General features: G+C 43.5%; 1 protein-coding gene across 1 annotated transcript in view; it reads right to left on the reverse strand.

Annotated features, from left to right (window-relative positions):
• Positions 1-5,033: 5,033 nt before the first annotated feature.
• vstm2a (V-set and transmembrane domain containing 2A) overlaps positions 5,034-25,103 on the reverse strand; it is a gene marked incomplete at both ends in the record, with an annotated part of 67,067 nt that continues 46,997 nt past the window's right edge. Inside the window, one exon of the mRNA XM_080020477.1 lies at positions 5,034-5,053. Within this exon, the coding sequence (XP_079876603.1) occupies positions 5,034-5,053 (20 nt within the window). The remainder of the gene's footprint in view (positions 5,054-25,103) is intronic.

The following is a 25,103-nucleotide window of genomic DNA, read 5'->3' on the forward strand; positions in this document are numbered from 1 at the left end:
ACTTGGAAGAAGCCAGGAGAGATACAAGCTCAGGTAAGTTAGCAGACAATCTGGGGATGAGTGACTGGGGGGCTGGAGAATAAAATCGGCGGTGATGATGATGAGTCTCAGGTGTGTCTCTAGAATTAGCCAGAGGGAAGAGCGGCAGATGGGGAGAGAGGGGCCTCTAGTGGCGCTGGGAGGCTGTGGGCTTGACAGTAATCCCCCGCCTACGGACGCCACCTGGCGGACACCTGGAGCCGGGGGGACAAGTCCTGTTGAAATCCCGAATGAGGGAGGCATCCAAAGTGTGTTTCCGGGGAACCCAGGAATGTTCCTCTGGACCATACCCCTCCCAGCCCACGAGGTATTGCAGGCCCCTCCCCCAGCGGCGCACGTATGGCGGGCGTCGGACCATGTAGGCGGGGTGGTCATCGACGGTGTTGGGGGGATGGTGGAGCCTGGGCGGGAGGAGAGAGGGGACTGGAGACCACAGGCTTCAGCAGGGACACGTGAAAGGTGGGGTGGACAATGAGGGAGGGAGGGAGATGGAGACGTACGGCACAGGGGTTGATGATAGACTCTATTACAAAGGGGCCAACATACCTGGGAGCGAGTTACCAGGAGTCCACCTTAATGGGAAAGTCTTTTTTGGAAAGCCACACTTCCTGGCCGGGGGCGTACACGGGTCTGGGAACCCGGCGCCAATTTGCTTGCTGCTGGGACCAGATGGACGCCTGGTGCAGGGCAGAATGAACCTTGTTCCACGTTCTCCGACACCGGCGGATGTGGGCCTGGACCGAGGGCACCGCGATCTCCACCTCCTGGGAAGGGAACAGAGGGGGTAGCCCAGGTAACAGTGAAACAGGGACAAACCGGTGGATGCATTGACCAGCGTGTTGTGGGCGTATTCGGCCCACGGGAGCTGATCGCTCCAGGAGGAGGGATTGGTGGCCATGAGGCAGCGGAGCATGGCCTCCACCTCCTGGTTCGCCCGCTTAGTCTGGCCGTTGGTTTCTGGGTGGAAGCCGGAGAATAGACTGACCTGCGCCCCCAGGGCCAAGCAGAAGGCACGCCAGACCTGGGCGATGAATTGTGGCCCTCTGTCTGACACCACGATCTCGGCCACCAGTAGCTCAGTAGTATCTTTAGCAGACGGTAACTTGGGCAAGGTGAGGAAGTGGGCCACCTGAAAAACGTTCCACCACTGTGAGGATGGTGGTGTTGCTGCTGGATGGTGGGAGGCCGGTGACGAAGTCCAGGGTGATGTGGGACCAAGGGCGATACGGGATGGGTAGGGGGCAGAGGAGACTGGAGTGTGGTTGGGTTGGGGTCCTTTCCGGGCACAGGTGGGGAAGGCAGAAATGAAGTACTGTGTGTCTGCAACCAGGGTTGGCCACCAGAAGCACTGTCGGATGCCGGCCAGTGTGCGGGTGAACCCGCGGTGATGGATGAGGTGGGATGCGTTAGCCCACTGCAGGACCTGGGAACGAGCAGAGTCGGGGACAAACAGACAGTTAGGGGCTCCGGTACCTGGGTCAGGCTGGCGCTCCTGCGCTCGGGTTACCAGTGACTCCATCTCCCAAGTGAGCGTAGCGGCAAAACAGGTGAGAGGGAGGATGGGGTCAGAGTCCACAGTGTTCTCCTTTGCCGTAAACACACACAAGGCAGGGCATCGGGTTTGGTGTTCCTGACGCCTGGGCGGTAAGACCGTTAAAAATGTAAACCTTTCGGGAGTTGAGCCTCTTCGCCGTCGGGTGTAGGCCAGGTTCTTGTGGTCCGTCAAGACAATGAAGGGTAGGTTCACTCCCTCGAGACAGTGGCGCCACTCCTCCAGTGCCAGTTTAACCAGCAGGAGCTCCCAGTTGCCACGTCGTAGTGTCTTTCGGGTGGGGTGAGCCTACGGGAGAGAAACGTACAGGGGTGGAGCTTACCGTCTATTGGGGAGCGCTGGGACAGCACAGCTCCTACCCCATGTCCTAAGCGTCCACCTCAACCACAAATTGGAGGTTGGCATCAGGCTGGGCCAGAACCGGGGCCAACGTGAAGCGGCTCTTATGGAATGCAGCCTTGGCCGCAGGAGTCCACTTAAATGGCTCAATGGTGGAGGTGAGGTAAAATTTGCGAAGCCGAGGAAGCGTTGGAGTTTTTTTCTGCTGTTGGGGGTTGGCCACTCTACCACTGCAGCCACCTTCTCCAGGTCCATCTCCATCCTCCCTTGCCCAATGATGAAACCTAGAAAAGACAAAAATGGAACATGGAAGACACTTCTCGACTTTCACAAACAGTTGGTTCTCCAGGAGCCGCTGCAGGACCAGGCGTATGTGCCTCTCATGTTCGGTAGAGGATTGTGAAAAATGAGAATGTCAGGTAAACAAAGACAAACAGGTCTTGCATGGCCCAGAGGACATCGTTTATTAACGCCTGGAAGACCGCCCGGGCATTGGACAGGCAAAAGGGCTTGACCGGGTACTCCATATGTCTGAGCAGGGTGTTAAAGGCGGTCTTCCACTCTTCCCCGTAGCGAACGGACCAGGTGGTAGGCATTGTGGAAGTTGAGCTAGGAGAAACGGGTGGCCACCCGGAGGGGGACGAATACAGAGTCTATCAGGGACAAGGGATACCTACTTTTTACTGTGCTGAGCCCCCTGAAGTCGATGCAGGGATGGAGGGTCTTGTCTTTCTAAAACACCGTGCCCAGCAGTGACGATGAGGGGCGGATGATCCTAGCGGCGAGTGAGTTCCGGATGTAGGTCTCCATGGCTTCTCGCTCAGGCAGGGATAGGCTGTATAGTTGACTGCAGGGGAGAGGGGCGCCTGGCAGTAGGTCAGTGGCGCAGTCGTAGGGGCGGTGATGCGGTAGAGACAGCGCACCATACTTACTGAAAACCTGGGCCAGGTCCCGATACTGCTCAAAAACGGAGGACGGGTCGGGGTTCTCGGGGGAAGCCGGCGTAGTGTCAGGAAAGGGAGCCGAGGCGGAGCGGAGACAATGGCCACAGCAGTAGGTGCTCAACATGGTAATACGACCGGGGGTTGTGGACCCGGAGCCAGGGGTAGCGCAGAAACAGGGGGTTTTGGGGGGAGTTGATGAGATAGAACACCATGGTTTCCCAGTGGTTCGAGGGGGATCGTCTGGTGCTCAATCCGGGTCAGGTGCAACCCCGTCAGGTGCATGCCCTCCAATGGTGCGGGGAGAGGAATGGGTGTCAAGCCCAGGTGGCGCACCACTCCCATATTTAAGAAGCTCTCATCCACGCCGGAGTCTATAAGAGCAGAAAGTGGAAAAGTCAATCCCCTCCAGGAGAGGACGGCCAAAAGCAAAGGGCGGACAAGGGGGACTGGAAATGGAGCAACTGGAACGTACCTCCACCAAGGAGTCGGACCCTCCCGGCCAGATCGGGCAGGTGGACGGTGTCCCAATCGACCGCAGTACAGACAAGAGCCGGTCTGCATGCGGTGTACGTCAAACATAAAACATCCCACTCCCACTCCACCACGGTCGGAGGTGGAGTGAGAGCCGGTGGAGCCGATGGAGCCGGCTGGACCTGGAGGCTACTCACGGCCGCTGAGATGGTCCGCGACGTCACAGAGGGCTTGGTCATGCTGACCTAGGAGTATGCCCTGGTCCCAGAGTGTATGGCAGAATCACTCTGTGTCGACTGGGTGCATGTTATTTGGCCAGATCATACTGTTACAATCACGGCTAGGAGGGACCCAAATGCAGGAGACGGAAGGCAGACCGGGGTAAATGAAGGAGGTTTATTAGGACACACAGTGGAGACAACAGGAGCGGTCCGGTCGGTTTGGAACGGGTCTGAGCCAGCAGGACTATCGGAACCAGGTGGAGCAGGACAGGACAGGAACGGTGACGACTGGGAAGGAGGGATCCAGGTTCCGGGTGAAAAGACAGAGAGCTGGGCTGGATGAAGAAGGACGGAAGGACTTGAACAAGGAGAGCAGACAGGCAGGTTAGGACAAGGAGAAGACACTTGGATACAAAGACTTGGATCTAAGGACTAGGAAGGAGGCAAGAGAGATACAACCTCAGGTAAGTTAGCAGACGATCTGTCGATGAGTGACTGGGGAGCTGTAGAATAAATACTGTGGTGATGATGATTGTATGTGGAATCAGAGGGAAGTGCAGCAGAAGGGGAGAGAGCAGCTTCTAGTGACGATAAACAATGTCTGTGATCGATTATTCTTCTTGGATCAATTTACAGATGGACAACCAAAGGGTAAAGTTCAAAGCTGCCTTCAAATGAGCCCCCAAAGAGGGTACAAAGAAGTGAAAAGATTGAGACAGAAGCACTTCGGTAATGACTTTTTGATTGCTTCTGCATATCAAGAAAAGGCTCTAATCGCACACATCATCATCTGACCAGTGATGGACACTTGGTACCAGGTCCCCGAGCGCGTCGACGAATGCTGCCCACTACTCCTGGCTGCAACCCCCGGAGGAAGGACAAGCCAGGATGGGTCAAATGCAGAGGCCTCATTTCACCGGCCACCATCCAAAGCATGTGCATGTGTGTATGCATGTGTTGTACTGTGGTGTGTTGCGTGACAATTAAAGATTCTTCTTCTTCTTCTTCTTTTTCTTCTTTTTCTTCTTCTTCTTCTTCAATCGGATCTGAAGATGGTAAAGCCCTACATGATTATGCCCTGTTCTTGAGAGAATGCTGTAACACCATGGAGGACATTGACATACTGGAGAATATGAATAACCCTTCCCACCTGAGAGCTGTAGTGTCAAAATTACCCTTCAAGCTCAAAGAGAGATGGAGGACTGTAGCATATGATTTTCATGAACATAACAACTGGAGAGTGAAGTTTAAACAACTTGTGGATTTAATTGAAAAACAAGCCAACATCACTGTTTAACCACTATTTGGAGATATCCAAGACAAAAGACCAAATAAAGATAGGCAGTTGCCAGCGAGAAGCCCAAATTACAAGTTGTTTCCTGCTCCCTCTCACAAGAGTAGCTTTGTCACTGTAGCAGGACACCTAAAAGAGTTGAACGTCCAGACTTAAATGCTAACCCATCCCCCTCAGCCAAGATGTGTCTCTTCTGTAAGAGAGAGCATAACACAGAATTAGCAAAGAGCTCAATAAGAAGAAGTACAATGAGAAGGTAGACTTTAAGAAAAATGGAATCTGTTTTGGTTGTGTGACTAAAGGTCATACGAGAAAAAATTGCAAAAGGAGAATGATCTGTAAAATATGTTCGAAGAATCATCCAACCATGTTACATTTCGAAAGGACTGAGGAAAAAGACAATGAAAGCACAAGTAAAGAGAACACATCAATTAGCAGTTCCCTTGTGTCTATGGAAAGGTCTGACCATACTGGGGCCCTAGACCGACAGAAGCTGTCAATCGTTCCTGTACAGGTTAAGTTGGAAAATTCTAACCACAGACTAAAAACGTATGCTCTTCTTGACCCAGAGAGTACTGGAAGTTTCTGCACGGAAGCCTTAAGGAAATAGTTGCATGTTAAAGCTACACCCAGTAGAATCTTGCTGTGAACACTGGGACTGGGAATATTATTATGGTCAGTGGACTGGAAGTGTCAAAAATCAAAGGAGATGATTTCATGAAATTACCACATCAAATTACCAGTCATGAGGTTTCCCAGTAATGAGGGAACAAATTCCTAATCCGAATGATATAAAAGAATTAAGCTACCTAAAGGGGTTAAGCTGCCATATATGGACGCAGACATTGGACTCCTGATTGAAAATGATACACCCCAGCAAATGGAATCATATCAACAGCCAAGATATTGGACCCTATGCTGTTGAGACAAAACTTGGATGGGTGAATGGTCTCCTACATGAGAACGCTGCAGACAAAAAAGGTCCTAACCATGTTTTTTGTAATCAAAAAACCTCAACCTCGATGAACTCCTTGTACAGCAATATAACCATGACTTCCCGGAAACAAAGCACGAAGAGAAGACAGAAATGTCTAGAGAGGACAAGATGTTCCTGGAAATTTTGTCCATCTCTGCAGAACTAAAGAATGGAAATTACCAGCTAAAACTTCCATTCAAAGGAAATGATATCACAATGCTGAACAACCATCAGCTTGCAGAGCAAAGTGCAATATCAGTGCAATATACAGTAGCTTCATCAAAAATGTAATTGAACAGGGTCATGCAGAAATCACGCCACATCACCAATTACAACAAGAGAAAGGCAAGGTGTGGTATCTACCTCTCCATGGTGTGAGACATCCCAAGGAACACATCATGCCATCTTCGACTGTTCAGCCAGTTTCTCAGCTGATAATCCAGAGTTCTTATAAGAAAAAGAAGACTCGTGGCCCAAATCCGATATAGATCTTTGTCTGATAGCAACAGATGATCCTGAAATCAAAGGAGAGGTCAAAGTCAATGTCATTCAAACAAAAGAGGAAAATTTCACCAGCCTTTTTTAATATACCACTATTGAACCATAGACAAGCTTAAGAGAGCTGTGCCGTGGAATCTGAAATTCAAAATACTTCTGTTACAGCTGAGCAAGAAAAGAAAGGATCTGCTCCGTGAGATGGAGATTCAAGAGGTGGACCCACAGTGTCAAAGAACTCTAGTTGAGGCTAAAATGACCGAACTCATGAGAAAGTCAGGAGCACAACAACTCACTGTGGATAACTTGATCAAAGCAGAAACAGCTATCATACAGTTCAGCCAAAGGGAACGATTCATAAAAGAGATTGCTTGTCTACAAAAAGAAAGCTCTCATGTACAAAGAGACAGCTCAATCCACAAGTTAGACCCCAAACTGGATCAGAATGTGTTGAGAGTGGGTGGAAGATAGAACAAATCTGCCTTGCCAGAAGAGGCAAAACACCCAACTATACTCCCAAAGAACCGTCATGTGTCCAAACACGTTCTTCGTAATATACACCAAAAGGTGGGACACAGTGGTAGAACCCATATGCTTTCAAGATTAAGGGAAAAATACTGGATTGCATGCGCCAACTCAATGGCAAGGAAAATAATCTCTGAGTGTGTAATATGTCGACGCCTCAATGCACAAGTTGTTCAACAAAAAATGGCGGACCTGCCTAAGGACAGGCTAACACTCCATCAACCACCATTTACTCAAGCAGGCGTAGATTAATTTAGCCCTCTAGAGATCAAAAGAGGAAGTAACATTGTCAAGAGTTATGGAGTAGCAGAGCAGTTCATCTCTCTCACTCTCTTGACAGAGACTCTTGTACTAACGCTTTCAGACATATCATCGCAAGAAGAGGCCAAGTTAAAGAAATCCGCTCTGACAATGGTACAAATTTTGTTTCTACAGAAAAGGAACTCAGAGAATATCTAAGAACATGGAATCTGGAGAAAATTGACAAAGCTCTTCAGCAGAAAGAAATCAAATGGACCTTTAACTCCCCTGCTGCTGCGCACCAAGGAGGAGTATGGGAAAGACTGGTCCGCTTGAACCAAAGAACACAGCTATCAATAGTAACACAACAGATATTAGATCACGAAATAATAAATAAAAATAATGTGTGAAGTGGAGGTGATATTGAATAGTCGTCCAATTTCAACAGTCTCAGAAGATCCTATTGATTTGGAAGCACTCACACCAAATCACTTGCTACTACTCACTTGAAACAACCAGCTCTTCCACCAGGCTTTTTGAGCAAAAAGACACGTATGCAAGACGCCGTTGGAAGCAGGTAGAATACCTCTCTGATCTGTTCTAGAATAGATGGATAAAAGAATACTTACTCCTCATGCACCAGTTTCAAAAATGGAATGTCATCCGGAAAAACCTTGAAAAAGGAGACATTGTACTGATAGCAGAGAGCAACCCACCAAGATTATCCTGGAACCTGTCTCAAGTTATTTAAGCAACACCAGATTCCAGAGGACTTGTGAGAAGTGTGAAACTGAAGACGAAAACTAGCATCCTGGAGAGGCCCATCAACAAACTCTGTTTGTTGTTGCCGCATTCAGAATGATCGATTGAAGAACAGGCTTGATCATCCTGCCTACAACACACACACACCTCTCTCACGTTTAGATTGCACTACACAAGAATTTGTTTGGCTCCATGTTTTTTGAGTTATTGTGATTACCGTAAGTCCATAACAATAGGGGCCCTGTTTGTTGGAGCCATTTTGGCTCTGCTTTTATAATCAATGCAGCCAATCATGTAGCAGTGCCCTCCTGTCCTGAGCAGTCCAGTTGCTGACAGGCAACACCACTGCCTAGTTTGGGAACTGTACTGCTATGGACAGGCGGGCCCTGCAGAGGGTGGTGCGTTCAGCCCAACATACCACTGGAACTACCTCCCCTCCCTGCAGGAGATATAGACCAGGAAGTATAGTAGCAGAGGCCGCAGGATCATGAAGGATCCTCACCACACCAACGGACTGCAACACAGCGAGGACAGAGAGACTGAGACAGAGTTTCTTCCCGCAAGCCATAAGGACTGTCAATGCTGAACTCACTAGGGGTCCTAACAAAAAGCACTGAGTCACTCACACAGGCCCCACTGTACTGTATCACTGTTCTGGGTTACTGCATACTGTACTGCATACTGTATCACTGTACTGTGTTATAGCATACTGTGCTGTATTTCTCTTCTGTGTTACTGTATTGCTGTGTTGTACTGTTGTACAGTATACTGTGCTGTATATCTCCATACTCACTTTATTCATATGCACTTTACTGCACAAATCTGCATATACAAATAGCCCATACCATATACACAATTATATTCCCTTCTATATTGTACCCCCACTTTGTATTATCTTTTTGAGTCTAATTTTATTTTAACTTTATTTTATTTATATTCTATTCACTAACTGCATTACATTTTCGGAATCAGTTTGTTAGCTTGGTAGGAATTAGGTTAGCTTTTATGTTCAGTTTAGTAACTATTATGCATAATCTCCAGGTGCGTTGCAATGACATTTCACTCCATATATGTATGAAAGTATGTATATGCATGTGACAAATTAACTCTCACATTAAATGTTGTGATTGTAATTTAAAGCGACTGTGCCTGGACATACCAGATGCTTGGCATCACTGTGCGTGGTGAAATAAATTTGACTTGATGAATTTGGGGTTGCAAGGAATAAACATGCAATCATGCAAGGTGATGAAGCCACCAAGTACGTTAGTGGAAGGAAATTTGAAAAGCCCAATTAAGAGTCTTATATCGATGATAGTTACAATTGATTCCGTTTAATGATCCACATAAATAATGCAGGGAATCGTGTGTGTGTTTGTCCACACACTTACACATCAACACACACACAGCACCAAAAGAAAACTCGGGGGAATGATTGGTGTCTTCAAACGACTTTGCCCATGTTAAACAGCTTTTTGAGTGAAATGTCTTTTGAGTAAACCGTGGGAAGATTTTGACCTTGTGAAGACCTGCACAATGAAAATTGGTTCATTTTCTATTGTTTCTAAGTTACACAAAAATATTACAATACATTATGTCATGTCACTTCGCAAACGCTTTTGTCCGGAGTGACTTGGAATTATTCATACACCGATTGACGCAGCCATCGGGATCAGTTAGGTGGCTAAGTGTCTTGCTCAAGGACACTTCAGCATGCTACTGGGGCAAGCCGGGGATCGAACCGGCCATCTTTCGATTACTAGACCCCCCGATACACTGCTCCCAAATAATATGTAGGCGGAAATTTTAATGTAAATTTGTTTCTTGGGTTTGCTTCTGGGTTGGCTTCTGGGTTTTCAAAGTTTGGCCCTTGACATTCTAATATTATCGTTTGCAGTGTTGGGCTTTACTACGAACGAACTAAAGGATAGGTTGCAGGATAGGATAGGTGGTGGTTGAAGGATAGCTTTGTTATTTTTCAACCAAGGCCTTTATAAAATGCTGGTTCCCCTGGTCTGTAACTATTCATAGCATAACCTCGCTGAGCGCTTTGCTATAGAGAAATGTACCTGTAAAGGTGGAGGAACACTTAAAAAGAACTAGAAGTTTTGGACCAAATACACGTCTTTAGAACAAGATAAGGGCAAATTGATGCAATGATCTAGGTTCTTGCAGTGTTCTCTGAGCAAGCCCCTGAGCAAACATTGTCTTTTGTCTTTCTCTCATTCTGAGACCACCCCTTGAAGCGATTGGTCCAAATGCCCTTGCCTCATGACAAGGGACGGACTTCAACCTCCCTTTCCTGGTCATTCAACCTCCTCCTTTTCCCGGGTCAACAAGCTTGTTTTATCTGGAGCAACATTTGGAGCATGTTTAATATGTATTGCCTAAACCGGTACTCAAATAAAAACTTGTAAACAAGGCTTAATCTGGGTGAGTGTGTGTGTTTCGTTTTTTTCCTCCAGTGCTGTGCTGTGCACCGCGCCTCTTTCTGCTTCTTTGACCGCTGAGTTCTTATTGAGTATCCTGGTGATGGTGTTCTGGGACATGTTTTTTGTTCTCACGTCTTTAAGTGTACTTCCTGCTTAAGTTTCTCAAAAGTAATTGTTAAGCTATTTTAACAGTTATCCAAAAATAATTGGAACTAAGATTTAATGAGGCGGGGTTTGAAAAATTACAAATCTTTTAAAGTCTTTGGTTGACTCAGACTCCATAGACACTACGACTCACAGCTCTTTGTCGAGACAATGAAATCACGTCCTGCAACTGCCCAGTTCAGCAAGAATCTTTGGGTGGCCACTTGAGAATCTCTACTAGTACCACAGTGATTAGCATGTAGGCAACTTATACACAACACAACAAGAATAACATGATGCTACTAGTGGCAGAAACACTTTGCCTGAGAGTATGTCTGGAGCGGTGCAATTAGACAAATTATCTTGTGGGGATCAGATAAATTAAACATACAATTTCCTTTCTTGAAACGTTAAGTACATGTGGTTCAAGATTCAAGATTCAAGATTTTTATTTGTCACATACATATACATACTTCCATACATATATGCAGTGAAATGTAATGCAACGCACCCGGTGATAGCACACTATGTCCTAGGAAAAAATAAAATAAAAAAATTCTTTCTATTAGACCGACTAACTGACTCCTAAAACGTAATACAGTAAGTTGAATACTTATAGAATAAAATAAAAATATATAGAATAAAATATAATAAAAATAAAATGAAATAAAATGGAATAGATAGAGGGAATATGCCTATGTATATAGAGATATGTGCATTAAAGTGGCATGTGAATTAAAGTGGCATGTGAATGTGAATAGAGTGAGGTAGTGCTTGGGATAATACAGCACAGTATACAACAGTCCGGCGCAGCAATACGGCATCACGAACAACCCTGAACAGTGACACAGTATGCGGTACAGTATGCTACATATAGTACAGTAGGTAGTGGAGCCTATGTGTAAGGCTCAGTGAGGACCCCTGGTGAGGTCAGCATTGACAGTTCTAATGGCTTGCGGGAAAAAACTCAGTCTCAGTCTCTCTGTTCTCGCTGTGTGACTGCGGAGGCGCTTGCCTGACCGCAGCAGCTGGAACAGTCCGTTGTTGGGGTGATGAGGATCCTTCATGATCCTGCGGGCTCTGCTACTACACCTCCTGGTGTATAACTCCTGCAAGGGGGGGAGGGTAGTTCCAGTGGTACGTTCAGCTGAACGCACCACCCTCTGCAGGGCCGGCCTGTCCTGGGCAGTACAGTTCCCAAACCAGGCAGTGATGTTGCCTGTCAGGATGCTCTCCACTGCTCCAGAGTAGAAGGACTTGAGGATCCTCACCGAGACCCGGAATTTCCTCAGCTGCCTGAGGTGGTAAAGACGCTGCCTCGCCTTTCTCACCAGAGTGTCTGGGTGTACAGTCCATGTTAAGTCCTCTGTGTTGTGGACTCCCAGATATCTGAAGCTGCTCACCCTGTCGATAGAAGACCCATTAATCCACAAGGGCGCGTGCGTCCTCGATTGTGATCCACGCCTAAAGTCCACAATCAGCTCCTTGGTTTTGCTGACGTTCAGGTGGAGGCTGTTGTCCTGGCACCAGAGTGACAGGTCAGCCACCTCCTCACGATAGGCCTTCTCATCGCAGTCGGTGATCAGGCCCACGACCACGGTGTCGTCAGCAAACTTGATGATGGTGTTGGAGCTGGACCTGGCCACACAGTCATGTGTGTACAGGGAGTACAGTAGGGGGCTGAGGACGCAGCCCTGGGGGGATCCTGTATTCAGGGTGAGGGAGCTTGACATGTACTTCTCCACCCTGACCACCTGGGGGTGGGCTGTGAGGAAGTCCAGGATCCAGGCGCATTCAGTCCGAGCTCCATCAGCTTGACAGCCAGTCTGGTGGGGACTATGGTGTTGAAAGCTGAACTATAATCGATGAACAGCATTCTCACATAGGCCCCCTTCTGGCCATCCAGATGCGTGAGCGTGGTGTTTAGTACCTGGGAGACCGCGTCATCCGTGGATCTGTTTTGCCGGTACGCGAACTGCAACGGGTCCAAGGTGCGGGGGAGGGAGGCGCAGATGTAATCCTTAATCAGCCTCTCGAAACATTGTAAAACAATGAATAGGAACATGTACAAAATATAGCCAAACAGATCTTTCTCACATACATCTGAACAGGACTTCGTTAGATCTGTACATGTCTTCAAGCTTGGAAATTGCGATTGGGATTGCGGGATGTTAGGGGTCACATTTTGATATAAAACAATGATCCAAGTATGGTATTTGTGTTGATTTATTTTTCCAGTTGTTTCAGCCAACAATCAAATGTATTCAAAGAGTCAGGTGGCATTGATATGAGAGTCCACGGGCTGCCAGCAGAAAACGCCTGGTCTAGACATTCAAGTAAACTTTGATTGAGCTGTGCCTTCTGAACAGTGTAGCCGGTAGCATTATATTTATCAGCATTTGTCTGGTTAAGACTGATTCTTGATAAAAGGAAGTGAACGCTTTGATTATTAACATACAGTATTCACAGTGTCAAGCTTGCAGCACAGCGTCCACGTTGGCGAATGACTGACATTAAATCAATGATGATTTTCACAAAAGCAGCCAGCAGTGAGTACTTGTCAATACTTGTTACATCATCTCGCAACCTTATGTCAAAAACTGAATGCATGTCATCCCATTACAGTTGCATATTATTCTCAATAGTGGAGCCTCCAGTAGAAGTGACCTGCAGTAGATTGTTGGCACTACGCATTTGGCCAGCAAATGAGATGCAGAATACAGTATGTGATATTTTTTTACATCGTTTCATTATAATATTCAGCCTGTTTTCTGAACAGCCTAATAGATTCACTGGGCAATTCACACACATAATGGAATTTTCCCATCAAGTAACGTCGTCAACATGTTTTCGTGTTGAATTAATAAGAGTTTCACTTTGTTCAACAAACCATTTTTTTCAGCATTTCACAATAGGGGAATGACATCGCCTGCTCTCGTTCGCCATTTCCCTCATTATATTTATGTGGGAGTCCCTGCCCACAGGTAAGGGTTTAGTGAGGGAGACGGAGTCCTTTCTTTTTTGGTTTGCCAACAAGAGTTTTTATTGTATCGTTAACAAAAGGCTCGCTGGCCACAAATATAAATAATGCTAATAATGTTGTTGATGATAATAATTTCAGGCTCAGGATGAATAGCGTTCCGTACTCTGGCTCCTGATCAGGTGACGAGCCTGTGTGCCGATCCTCTCTGCAAGACAGACAAACATTAAGAAAGCTCCCTGACTCGAGTCGGGCCAGTTAGCGGCATGTGGGCGGCCACGAGAAAGGGAACCGTGCTGTCGTCTGCAGCCAGTGCTTGACCACGCCCCTTGGTACGCCACAATTTAAATGCTGATATATATATTTTTTTGCACAACTTTCTGCATCCCAAATCGAGCAGTATGGCAGCGTAGCGAACACTCGTTTGAACGTTCCACCCTCCAAACCTCCCCAGTATTGCACTCCTCTTCCTTGCCACCTCTCTTCCTCTGCATTCTGAAATCTTCTTATTAAGGTAACCTGATTACCTGGTCCACAGCTCTAACATTTATTTGAAAATTCCAAATTAAAGATTTTTTCTTTAGGTGTTGTAATATTATCCCTTAAAGAAATAATTGGAGAATGAAGAGTGACAGGCTTATTTTGCCTAACAAGGAAAAAAAAGTAGTTTTCTTTTTCCAACTTTTGTATTGGTTTAAATAATCAAACACATCTGCGATTATGTCACTCTGCAGTGTCTCCTCGGTGACACAGATTCCACATCTTGCGCTCCACTTAATGCAACTGGTTTGCAGTTTGGATTGCTATCCCTGCTGAAAACTAGATGCTGTTAAAATTCCACTGGTTGTAAGCAGTTGTCAAGTTATTTTCATTCTTTCCCGACAGTCAAAAAGCTATATTTTTACAACAAATTGTGTTGTTTTATGTTTGCGTTGTTGTGGTTGAGTGTTGTTTATATTTTTTTATATTATTATTATCATTATTATATAATTATTAGTTTTGTGATTAAGACAATGCACAGGTCAAAAATGAAACTCGTAACACAATATCGATACAAATTGAAGTGAAGATTGATTAAACTAATTAAAAAATTGCTGGATATAACAAACTTCATTAAAATAAATGTATCACAAAGTCACAAAAGCCTAAGTACAAAAACAACAACAAAAATAAATAAATACAAATAAATGAAAAAATATATACTGTAAGGTATTCTGGTGTTGAATCTAGCCACTGGGGGCACTGATGATACACAAGCCAGTGTATCATCAGTGCCGGTCCCAAGCCTGGATGAATAGAAAGGGTTGCGTCAGTGAGAGCATCCAGCGTAGAAACCATGCCAAATCAAACATGCGGACAACAATTTTGATTTCCATACCGGATCGGTCGAGGCCCGGGTTAACAACAACCGCCACTGGTACTGTTAGCCAACAGGGTGCCAGTGGAAATTGTGCTACTGTCAGCCGAAGAAGAAGAAGAGGGGGAAGGCATGTCCGGAGACAGCAGGAGAGAAAGAAGGGTAGGAGAGTAGAGTTGAGAGTAGTTGGCACTATGAAAGGTAAAGAGAGAGAGTTGGCTGACATGATGGAGAAAAGGAAGGTAGATGTACTATGTTTACAAGACACCAGGTGGAAAGGCAGTAAGGCTGGGAGTATCGGAGCCGGGTACAAACTGTTCGACCATGGAGTGGATGGCAGGAGAAATGGGGAAGGGATAGTCTTGAAGGAAGAACATGTGTTCTGGAGGTGACGAGAGTGTCGTACGTAGTGATGAGCATGAAGCTAGAAATTGATGGGGTGATAAAGAATGTAGTCAGTGCATATGCTCCCCAAGTTGGGTGTGAGATGGAAATGAAAGGAGAATTCTTTAGTGAGTTGGATGTAGTGATGGAGAGCATCCCCAAGGGAGAGAGAGTGGTCGTTGGAGCAGATCTCAATAGGAATGTTGGCGAAGGGATCAGAGACATAGGTGATGAGAAGGTGATGGGTAGGTATGGTGTCAAGGAGAGGAATGTGGAAGGACAGATGGTGGTGGATTTCGCCAAAAGGATGGAATTGGCTGTTGTGAATACATATTTCAAGAACAGGGAGGAACACAGGGTGACATACAAGAATGGAGGAAGGTGACCACAGGTCGACTACATCTTATGCAGATGCCATCTGAAATAGATAAGTGAATACAAAGTGGTGGTAGGGGAGTGTGTACAAGCTGATGTGGCGCAAGGCAAAGAGAGAAGTGGCAAAAGCAAAGGAAAAGGTATACAATGAGTTGTATGTGAGGTTGGACAGTAAGGGAGGAGAAAATGACTTGTTCTGATGGGCAAGACAAAGGGACCAAGCTAGGAAGGATGTACATCATGTTAGGGTGATGAAGGATAACGATGGGAATGTGCTGACTAGTGAGGAGAGTGTGTTGAGGAGGTGGAAGGAGTACTTTGAGGAGTGGATGAATGAAGAAAATGAGAGGGAGAGAAGAGTGGATGATGTGGGAATAGTGGATCAAGAATTGCAGCAAATTAGCAAGGATGAGGCGAGAACAGCATTAAAGAAGATTTAGAGTGGAAAGGCAGTTGGCCCAGATGACATACCTGCGGAAGCATGGAAATCTTTAGGTGAGATGGCAGTGGTGTTCCTAACGAGACTGTTTAACACCATCCTGGAAAGGGAGAGGATACCGGAGTACCACAGACGCAATGTTTGCTTTAAGAATGCCGATGGAAAAGTACAAGGAAGGCCATAAGGGAGTTGTACTGCGTATTTGTGGATTTAGAAAAAGCGTATGATAGGGTGCTGAGAGAGGAAGTGTGGTATTGCATGAGGATGTCAGGGGTGGCAGAGAAGTACGTAAGAGTGAAACAGGATATGTATGAGGGCAGTCAGACAGTAGTAAGGTGTGCAGTAGGTTTGACGAAGGCATTCAAAGTGGAGGTGGGATTGCATCAAGGACAGCCCTTTCTTGTTTGCAATGGTGATGGACAGGTTAACAGATTAAATCAGGCAGGAGTCTTTGTGGACTATGATGTTCGCCGATGACATTGTGATCTGTAACGAGAGTAGGGAGCAGGTTGAAGAGAGCCTGGAGAAGTGGCGGCATGCATTAGAGAGAAGAGGAATGAAAGTCAGGAGGAGTAAGACAGAATACATGTGCCTGAATGGGAGGGAGGGCGGCAAAAAGCTGAGAATGCAAGGAATGGAGAAGGCAGATGAGTTCAAGTACTTGGGGTCGACCATCAGAAGCAGCGCAGAGTGTGGGAGAGCGGTGAAGAAAAGAGTACAGGCAGGGTGGAATGGGTGGAGAAGTGTCCCGAGTGATCTGTGACAGAAGGGTTCCAGCAAGAGTGAAGGGGAAGGCCTACAGGACGGTAGTGAGACCAGCTATGTTGTACGGTTTAGAGGCGGTGGCACTGACAAAAAGGCAGGTTGCTGAACTGGAGGTGGCAGAGTTGAGGATGTTGAGATTTTCATTGGGAGTGACAAGGATGGACAGGATTAAGAATGAGTACATTAGAGGAACAGCTCAGGTTGGACAGTTTGGTGAAAAAGTGAGAGGCCAGATTGAGATGGTTTGGACACGTGTGTAGGAGAGATGAGAGTTACATTGGGAGAAGGATAATGAGAATGGAGCTGCCAGGCAAGAGGAAAAGAGGAAGGCCAAAGAGAAGGTGTATGGATGTGGTGAGGGAGGACATGCAGGTGGTTGGTGTAAGGGAGGAAGATGCGCAGAACAGAAGGTATTGGAGGCAGATGATCCGCTGTGGTGACCCCTAACGGGAACAGTCGAAAGAAAAAGAAGAAGAAGGTATTCTGGTGTTGGGATTTCACCTAATATTTGGACACAACAGTCCCACATTTATTGACCATTTCGTGGAGACTCCACAAGGTAGCATTCATCTAAAATAATTTTTAGAGCAAATGTATTGTTTATGAGTATAACATTTGGCCAAACATATTCCAACATACTCAAAGTTTCATTATTGGACCATTTAAAATAAATTACAATATATTTAAAGTAAATTTGTTGCTATGATCTACAAAACTGAAAACATACAATACCAAATTTTAATGAAATTTGCCAATTATCTTAGTCATGAAATAAATGTTTCACTATGTCCTCTTCCTGTCCACAAACTGTACACATACTTGAAATATCTGTAAATTTGGCAATAAAGGAGTTAACTGGGTAGCAGAGATGTGGAGTCATTGAGACTTGGACTCTAGTCAACTCGAACTTGACTTGACAGAAAATAAATTACTTGAGACTCTACGTGGACTTGGAAGTTAAAGACTCGTAACTTGACTTGACTTGACTTGACTTGAAATATGATAACTTGAATGTGTTCAGTTTCATTCACCGAAACCTCGAACTAAAACACGATCTGCAAACAAAAAGGTACTTTGGTTGTTTTTGGTAGTCCTCTTCACCTTTTGCTGTCGTGGCTCAGTATCAGATGGCCAAATGTTGTGGTAATCCATGAATGTTGCCATCGTGCAATTTGCTATTTCCTTATCAAAAACAAGTTGGTGTTTAGAAACTTGTAAGTTGTTAACACGGAAGAGAGAAAAACACGGTCGGTGTTTTTCTCTCTTCCGTGTTAAGTTCCAAGTTTGTTTACACATGGCCCCAAATTCAGATAATGTAAAGCACGGGGCCGCTGATTTGTGACATAGTGACAGAAAAGGTAATTATTTGACTTTTTTTGTCACATCGGGATTCGCAGTTATGCAGCTGATGTGTCCTGATGTTTTGTTAAGTATAATAAACAAAACAATATTGATTATTTATCCAGTACTGTTATACACTACTTTTAAGTTACTTACCAAAATAAGCTCAGAAGTCCAACTAGGCATTATACATCCATTTATGTTTCTTTACACTAGTGTTTAATCAGGGAGACGGCTTTCCAAGCATTGTGCCATGCTGCGTTCATGGGAATCTCGGAAAATAAATTTGTTTCAGATGCATTCACTTGAACTCGGAAAAACAATCTAATTCAATATCATCTTTTACATGTTTTTATTCTATAAAAAAGTCCTTTGTGTGTTTATTTTTAAATGTATGTGTTTGGTTATAAGTTTAAATTTCGCAAATATAGAACTTCTAATAAAACATAAGTTTATCAAATTTATTCCAAAAATTTGCACACAATTTCAAGTAGTAGGCTAGGACTCTCCAAAATCGGGATCGGCATCGCCCCCAAAAATCTGGCATTGGTCGGTCTCTAAAAATATTTCTAGACGATACACTCTCAATATAAAATATTAAAATGCTCCTCGTTTTTTTTCAACAAGAAGCACTCATTAGCTGGTTACACACACCCACACACACACACACACACACACACACAGTATGATCAGATCAGATCACCATGGCAGTCGCAACTGTGCCAAGAGTCATCACTTTCGTATTCAAATATTTCATTATTATATATGCCAACACAATGAATACATTTTCATTCAATCAAATCAATTTCTGCAATTCAATTCATAACCTTTTGACATATTCTACAAACAGGCAGACCGACGGACAGGGACGGAATGTAACAAAGTTTGATGTTTGATGTCTGGCTGTCAGTATTTCAATGTTTAAAAGCAATGGGGAGCGAACCTTATTTGATTGAGAAAACATTTATTAAATATATACAATTTTATTATTTTACGTATTAGTATTAGTAGTATTTCACTGAATATCATTTATTATACAAATTTAATTCATTTGGCCAATAAAATCATTATTAGACAGGTACAGTACTAATATCTTGTCTTTCTCTTTATACTGCAGAAAAGACTGCAGTATTTTGGGGTGGTGGGGGGGGGTGACTTGACTTGGGACTTGACTTGACTAGACATGATCTGTGACTTGACTTGACCTGACTTGCCCAAGGAAAAATGACTTTGGATTTGTTTGAGAATTAGACCAAATGACTTGAGACCTACTTGTGATTTAGTAAGTCTGTCTAATTAGGATGTAATTAGGATTAGAGGCACAAGGCATGAGTGCTGAGTAGATCATATCCAACACTTAAAAATGAAATTCTCCGTTCTTATTTTTTATACAGAATTGCAAGACATTATACAGAAGTGCAATAACCATGTTTTTTTTTTTTTTTTTCAGTTTATATCGTAAATATTGACACATCCAAAAGAACTTGCGCCTCGGCGCAATTTTGTCTTTGTTGTGGAGTATTTCTCTTGTGGTTATTCTTACATTTTTTGTTTGTCACAACAATTCCATTTAAGATCAATTGTGTGTGTGTTGTGGATAAAGTGTACACTTAGATGTGATTTGACATCATTATGTAGATGTAACCTTACTTCTCGTGATCAATTCATTGATCATAAGTTAGTACAATCCACCTTATTTCACCACACCAAACACAATGGTGTACCATTTCTTGTCGCAAGTTCAGTCAGGAAGACTACCTAAGTGTCCACATGTGGCATCCATCAGCTCCGGTATTTGTTCAGCCGCTCCCTGCTGTCCCTGTCTGTTATTTCAAGTGCCACGCTCAAGCACCCCACCTCCGCCAACGGCAGCCTCGCCAGACTCTCCAGGACACCAGCACGGTGTAGTCCCCATCACCACCAGCGTCAGGCCTCCATGGGGGAAAAGATCTCTCCAGAGTTTCCGAAATCCATCCTCCATTCTACGTATATGTTCATTTTTTGTTCAGCCCCGCAGCTTAGTAGGGTCCGACTGCCAAATTCATGTCAATAAATGTAATTTTTTCTTCCCGTCTAGTCTCTCCTGATTGAAATTTTATATAGTATTAGTGGAATTACTGAGTTAAAGGTCAATGAGTTTGGGCTTTCACAAGTGCCATGGTGATTGAATTATCCATTGAGTTTCCTTCTTCTTTGAAACGTATCAAATCAATATTTAAAAGTTTCAACCCCAAAGTCATTGAAGATGACAATCTATTTTGGACTTTTATTTGGGAATAAATACGTAACGCAGTTCTTAACCACTTGTATTCTGGCACTCTTTTTTAATGTTCACCTCAATGGACATATCCAAAATGATTCAGTAATATCTCGACAATTAAAAGGCGTAATATGCATTATATGTTCCCACATGCTTATTAGTTATTTTACAAGTTGAACAATCCCTCTTTTTTTTCGCTTCTATAGAAATGATAACAACACAGTCATTTTTGCAGCTTGTTTTGCAAGCTTCTTTAATCTCAGTACATTCTCCCAACTCAAACTTAATCTCCCGAATCACGTTTTTGAAGAATATAAGATAAACATTTGCTCTTCCCCGTTAATTCATATATATTTTGTACAATCTTACATTAAAGGGTTCTTTTTTTAAGGCGTGACAGTTGATTTTGCTGCAAGAGAATAACTGATTGCATGGTGATGGGTGATGATGGGGATGGTGGAATAATAAACCAAATACACGCAGGGGTGTTTGAACTACTAGGATAAGAGAATATTTTTCCTCCCGGTTAGCCACACACGATGGGGAACAAAAGATGTCAGCCTTTCAACCTGAATGCAGCATTTTAACTTTCACAAACCAATCTGTGAGTTTGACAAGCTGGTCATGGAAATACAGTATACTCTGAAGACTTTGTGGTTGTGGCCATATATTCAAACATGAACATATTAGTCAAGTTTTATTGTTTTGGCAATGAGTCAAACCTAACATGCAAATATATGCTAATATTGGCCAATTGATAGCGAATTATAGTTGGTGCGGAGCATTTAAATTTGAATCCAAAGATTAACATTTGCCAAGGGCAACTCACACTCAAAACTACACCATAAGAATATAAATTGAATCTTCGTTGTGGATGAGCCATTTGTGTCAGATTATCAATGCATTTTTGTGGTGTGTGGATGGGAGGGTTTGAGCAGCCACACCTGACACTTGTTGGTTGGACTAATGAGCGGCAGGTTTAAAATACCCCATCCAAACACACACACACTCAGGAGGAGCCCTGTCATGACATGTTCCATCTGCTCCTGGTTAATTCCACCTAGCCTCCTCTCTGCAATAAACGGATGGCTACAACCCATCTTCGTCTGTGTCCTTGGAAACACCACTTGGGTGGTGTCTGGCTGGCGGAACTGCCACAATTTTGTAATTTTGTCCCTTTGCTAAAACTGCTGAAAATCTTAAAACCATCCACTGAGTGCAACAAAACCGATCAAACTATATCTTCAATCCCTATTATGTTTCTTTGATAACATTAAGGTTGAAATGCACTGTTCTCCATGGCACAGCACCAAATCCAATTTATTGATCATGCAGTGATATTGACAGACTTCTGCCAATTCTACTTTGTTTTAATTTCTAACCATTGTCCCATTCATAACGACTTAGTTCTGCAAGCTGGCTTTACCCTCGAGGGTGCTCAAAATAAAAATTAACTTTTAAATTGTAGACTTGTTCCATAGTGACAGAACTGCTAAGTTTGGGCATTACACTCAAAATGTGTTATTGTGTGGACGTTAACATGTCCCAGATAATAGTAGCCACTGTCTCCGGAATAGACGGATCAGCAGTTCTGTAATTCGGTGACACAATATACCAATGTACCAACACAGCATCCCATTCAACAATGGAAGATAAGCACTCAAGAGACGGAAACTCAACTTTTTAAATTGTCTTTATTCAACAAAATAACAAAGAGCATATTATAAATCTTCTGTCCTCCCCCTCTATCATAAAGTACCTCACATTTCCCCTTCAACGATATTAGAACCGCTCGTCCAATTTTCATACATTTTGTCTTAGGATGAAGCCATGTTTGTTGTCCCTGTTAACATTTATTTGTATAGTTTCTTTTCAGAAAATTGGTTTCCCGAGAAGCCTCCGGAAAACATATCATTCTCAAATAGAGGAAATGTTGTGATAATATTGTTTAACCACACACAAAAGTTACACTAAGCTGGCACAACAATGTAGGTGCCAATCAACTGGACACATGCTTGTACAAACAAGAGGTTTACTAAATTTAGATGAGAGAGATGAATGGCAAGGAAATCGACTCCCGATCCAGTATATGTCTCATCAATTGTATCCGTGTTTTTTAAAAATGTGTGCAAAAGTGTCTGTGCATGTACTGTATATAGGTGCAGGTATTGGCATTGAATGACAGGTTTACTATTTTTCAACCCGCGCCTGAATAAAATGTTGGTGCCTGTCATTTAGAACTGTTCCTCGCACAAAAGTCCAAAAGTTGAATCTTCTTTTCTAAAACGGGAAACATTATAGTCACACATCTGTGTAATTTTTGACATTTTACTTTTTGCAATTGGCAAAGTATATCCACAGCATAATGTTGCAGTGAGTGAAAGTGTGTGTGACCTTGTGATGGACTGCTGTCCTCAAATGAGATTGTCTCCCAGCCTTACACCCATCTTAGCTAGAAAAGGTTCCAGATACCAACCCTGATAAAGACCAGGTGAAGAAAATTGATTAATAGATGGATGGGTGGATGATATTCCCATAGTTGTGTGTGTGCGTGTGTGTGTGTGTGTGTGTGTTTGTGTGTGTGTGTGTGTGTGTGTGTGTGTGTGTGTGTGTCTGTGAGTGTGTGTGTGTGTGTGTGTGTGTGTGCAATTGCGGTCATTAACAATAACTAAACACACAAGACACGACTAGTGTGCAGCAATCAAAGTGACTTCCAGTGATTTCTAAAAACGGTGCTGTATATTGTCATGTTAGTGCAGCTCAATTTCAAATACACGGTAAATCCAACATTTTAGGCATCATGGACAAATTTCCTCTCTCCTCTTTTCTGATTATTCCTCCACCAGGGTGTGATTCAAATTATGCCGCGGATGAGGATGGATGGATGACTTTCGATTTTTTGTTTCCCCACCGAATGTAGCACATTTACAAGTAAGAGATTAGACGCACAAGAAACCCAAACACCAAAGGTAGACTTCAGAAAATGGCCTCAGGAGAGTTCAGGTGCGGTAGATGAAAGAAAACAGGTCAAATTCCTCTTCACACAACAGATTGTGATTAGCTATTACTCATCTTAGAAGAAAGGGATGTGTATTTTTAAATAATGAGTAAAACATTAACACTTTATAATCAACTCAGATCAACCGTTAACAAAAAAAACAGACTCATGGTCATCAAAGCAACAATGATTTCTTAAGCTCACTCTATTTCCAAGGAAGAACCGGGGAGGCTATGTACAATGAAGTTCTATGGCTAATTTGGGAAGCATAAGCTACATATATACAGTGATTGCATTTTTTGTTTTTGTTTTTTGTTTTTTTTATGAAATATACATATATTTATATATCTGTCATGTAATTACATACTACACAAATATAGAATCTTGTTTTTTTCTTCATCGTCATTGACGGTTGACTGATGCATGATCTGAAACAGTGGTGGAACACAGGAAACCATTCTTCCATTCTTCCGTCAGTCCATTCTTCAGTGAGAGGGCGGCCAATGAGACACAGCAACCGTCTTTGAAATTCAAATGCGCACCAGGGATCTGTAGAGGGTAGAGGGGAGGGGAGGGGAGAGGGACGGCAGTGGGGATTTGACCTTAATTGAAGGTAACCTGTGTTTACAGTGGCTTATAACCAGGGAGGAGTAGGAAGAAGTAATGGTCAGGTGATACACGGAGGGAGGTTGACTGTGCTTTCTGTTTGGTGGAAGTGATAGGCGACTTATTTTTTCTTTTTTGTTCACTTCAAAAGCAGGGAAAGAGAGAGATTTGGATGCAAAAACAAGGTTCCTCAAATTATGAGAAGGCCTCCTGCACCAAACCGCAAATCAGGATGACAGCCAGTCCAGAGCATGATGATATTCTTGTACCTGGGAAAGAAAAACAAACACAAATGGTGAGTGATGGAGACAGCATTGTTGAGTTTTGATATTTATATATATATATTTGATATAGATATTTATAATCATACAAAAGAAGCCAAAGAATATAATAGTTGTTAGACCTAAACCATATCCCCTTAATCTAATACCATAATACTGAGCAAAACCATTTCTGCACAACGTGAACGCAAGTGGAGAAACATTTTTTCATGAACTGCACAATTTTTATAGAATAACTACTGATTAACTTTCCGATAAATATTAAACTATTATCAAATTCAAGTTCAAGAGATATTTGTCACATGAATATACATACGGTCATACATATTGACCGGAAGTGTAAGATTAATCGAATATTCTCGAAGGCCTTCTCTGTATAGAAACACTTAGGTCAGCAGTTACACAATCAGTGACCCCATAGCATTACTTTTAAGTTTTTCTATGCCATTTCTATAATAGGGAATTCTGGAAAAAATAGGGCACAATCTTGGCACAGAAATTGTTAATGATTTTGTAGCACTTTTGAATAAAAGAGTTTGGAACTTGCCATTGGTTTGGGTGTGTTCATAGATTTGAACATGCATTTTTAATGCAAAAAAAATAATTATAAGGAACCTCCTTTGGGTTGTAATCAGTAAAGGGACATAAGGAGCTCTACATTGTTGCTAATAACCAGATGCCAGATATGCCAGATATATATATAGGTATGAACCATTACAGCGGGAAAAAAAAGAAACTTTGCTGGAGTTCAAACCTCATTCAAATATCAAATAAATTGGCTTTGGTATACAGTAATTCATCATATTGGTAATAAGAGAAGAAGAATCTTTAATTATCACACAACATGCTTTGGATGGTGGCCAGTGAAATGAGGCCTCTGCAT

Source organism: Zeus faber (assembly GCF_960531495.2).
Source record: "Zeus faber genome assembly, chromosome: 19".
In the NCBI taxonomy this organism is placed as follows: Eukaryota; Metazoa; Chordata; class Actinopteri; order Zeiformes; family Zeidae; genus Zeus; species Zeus faber.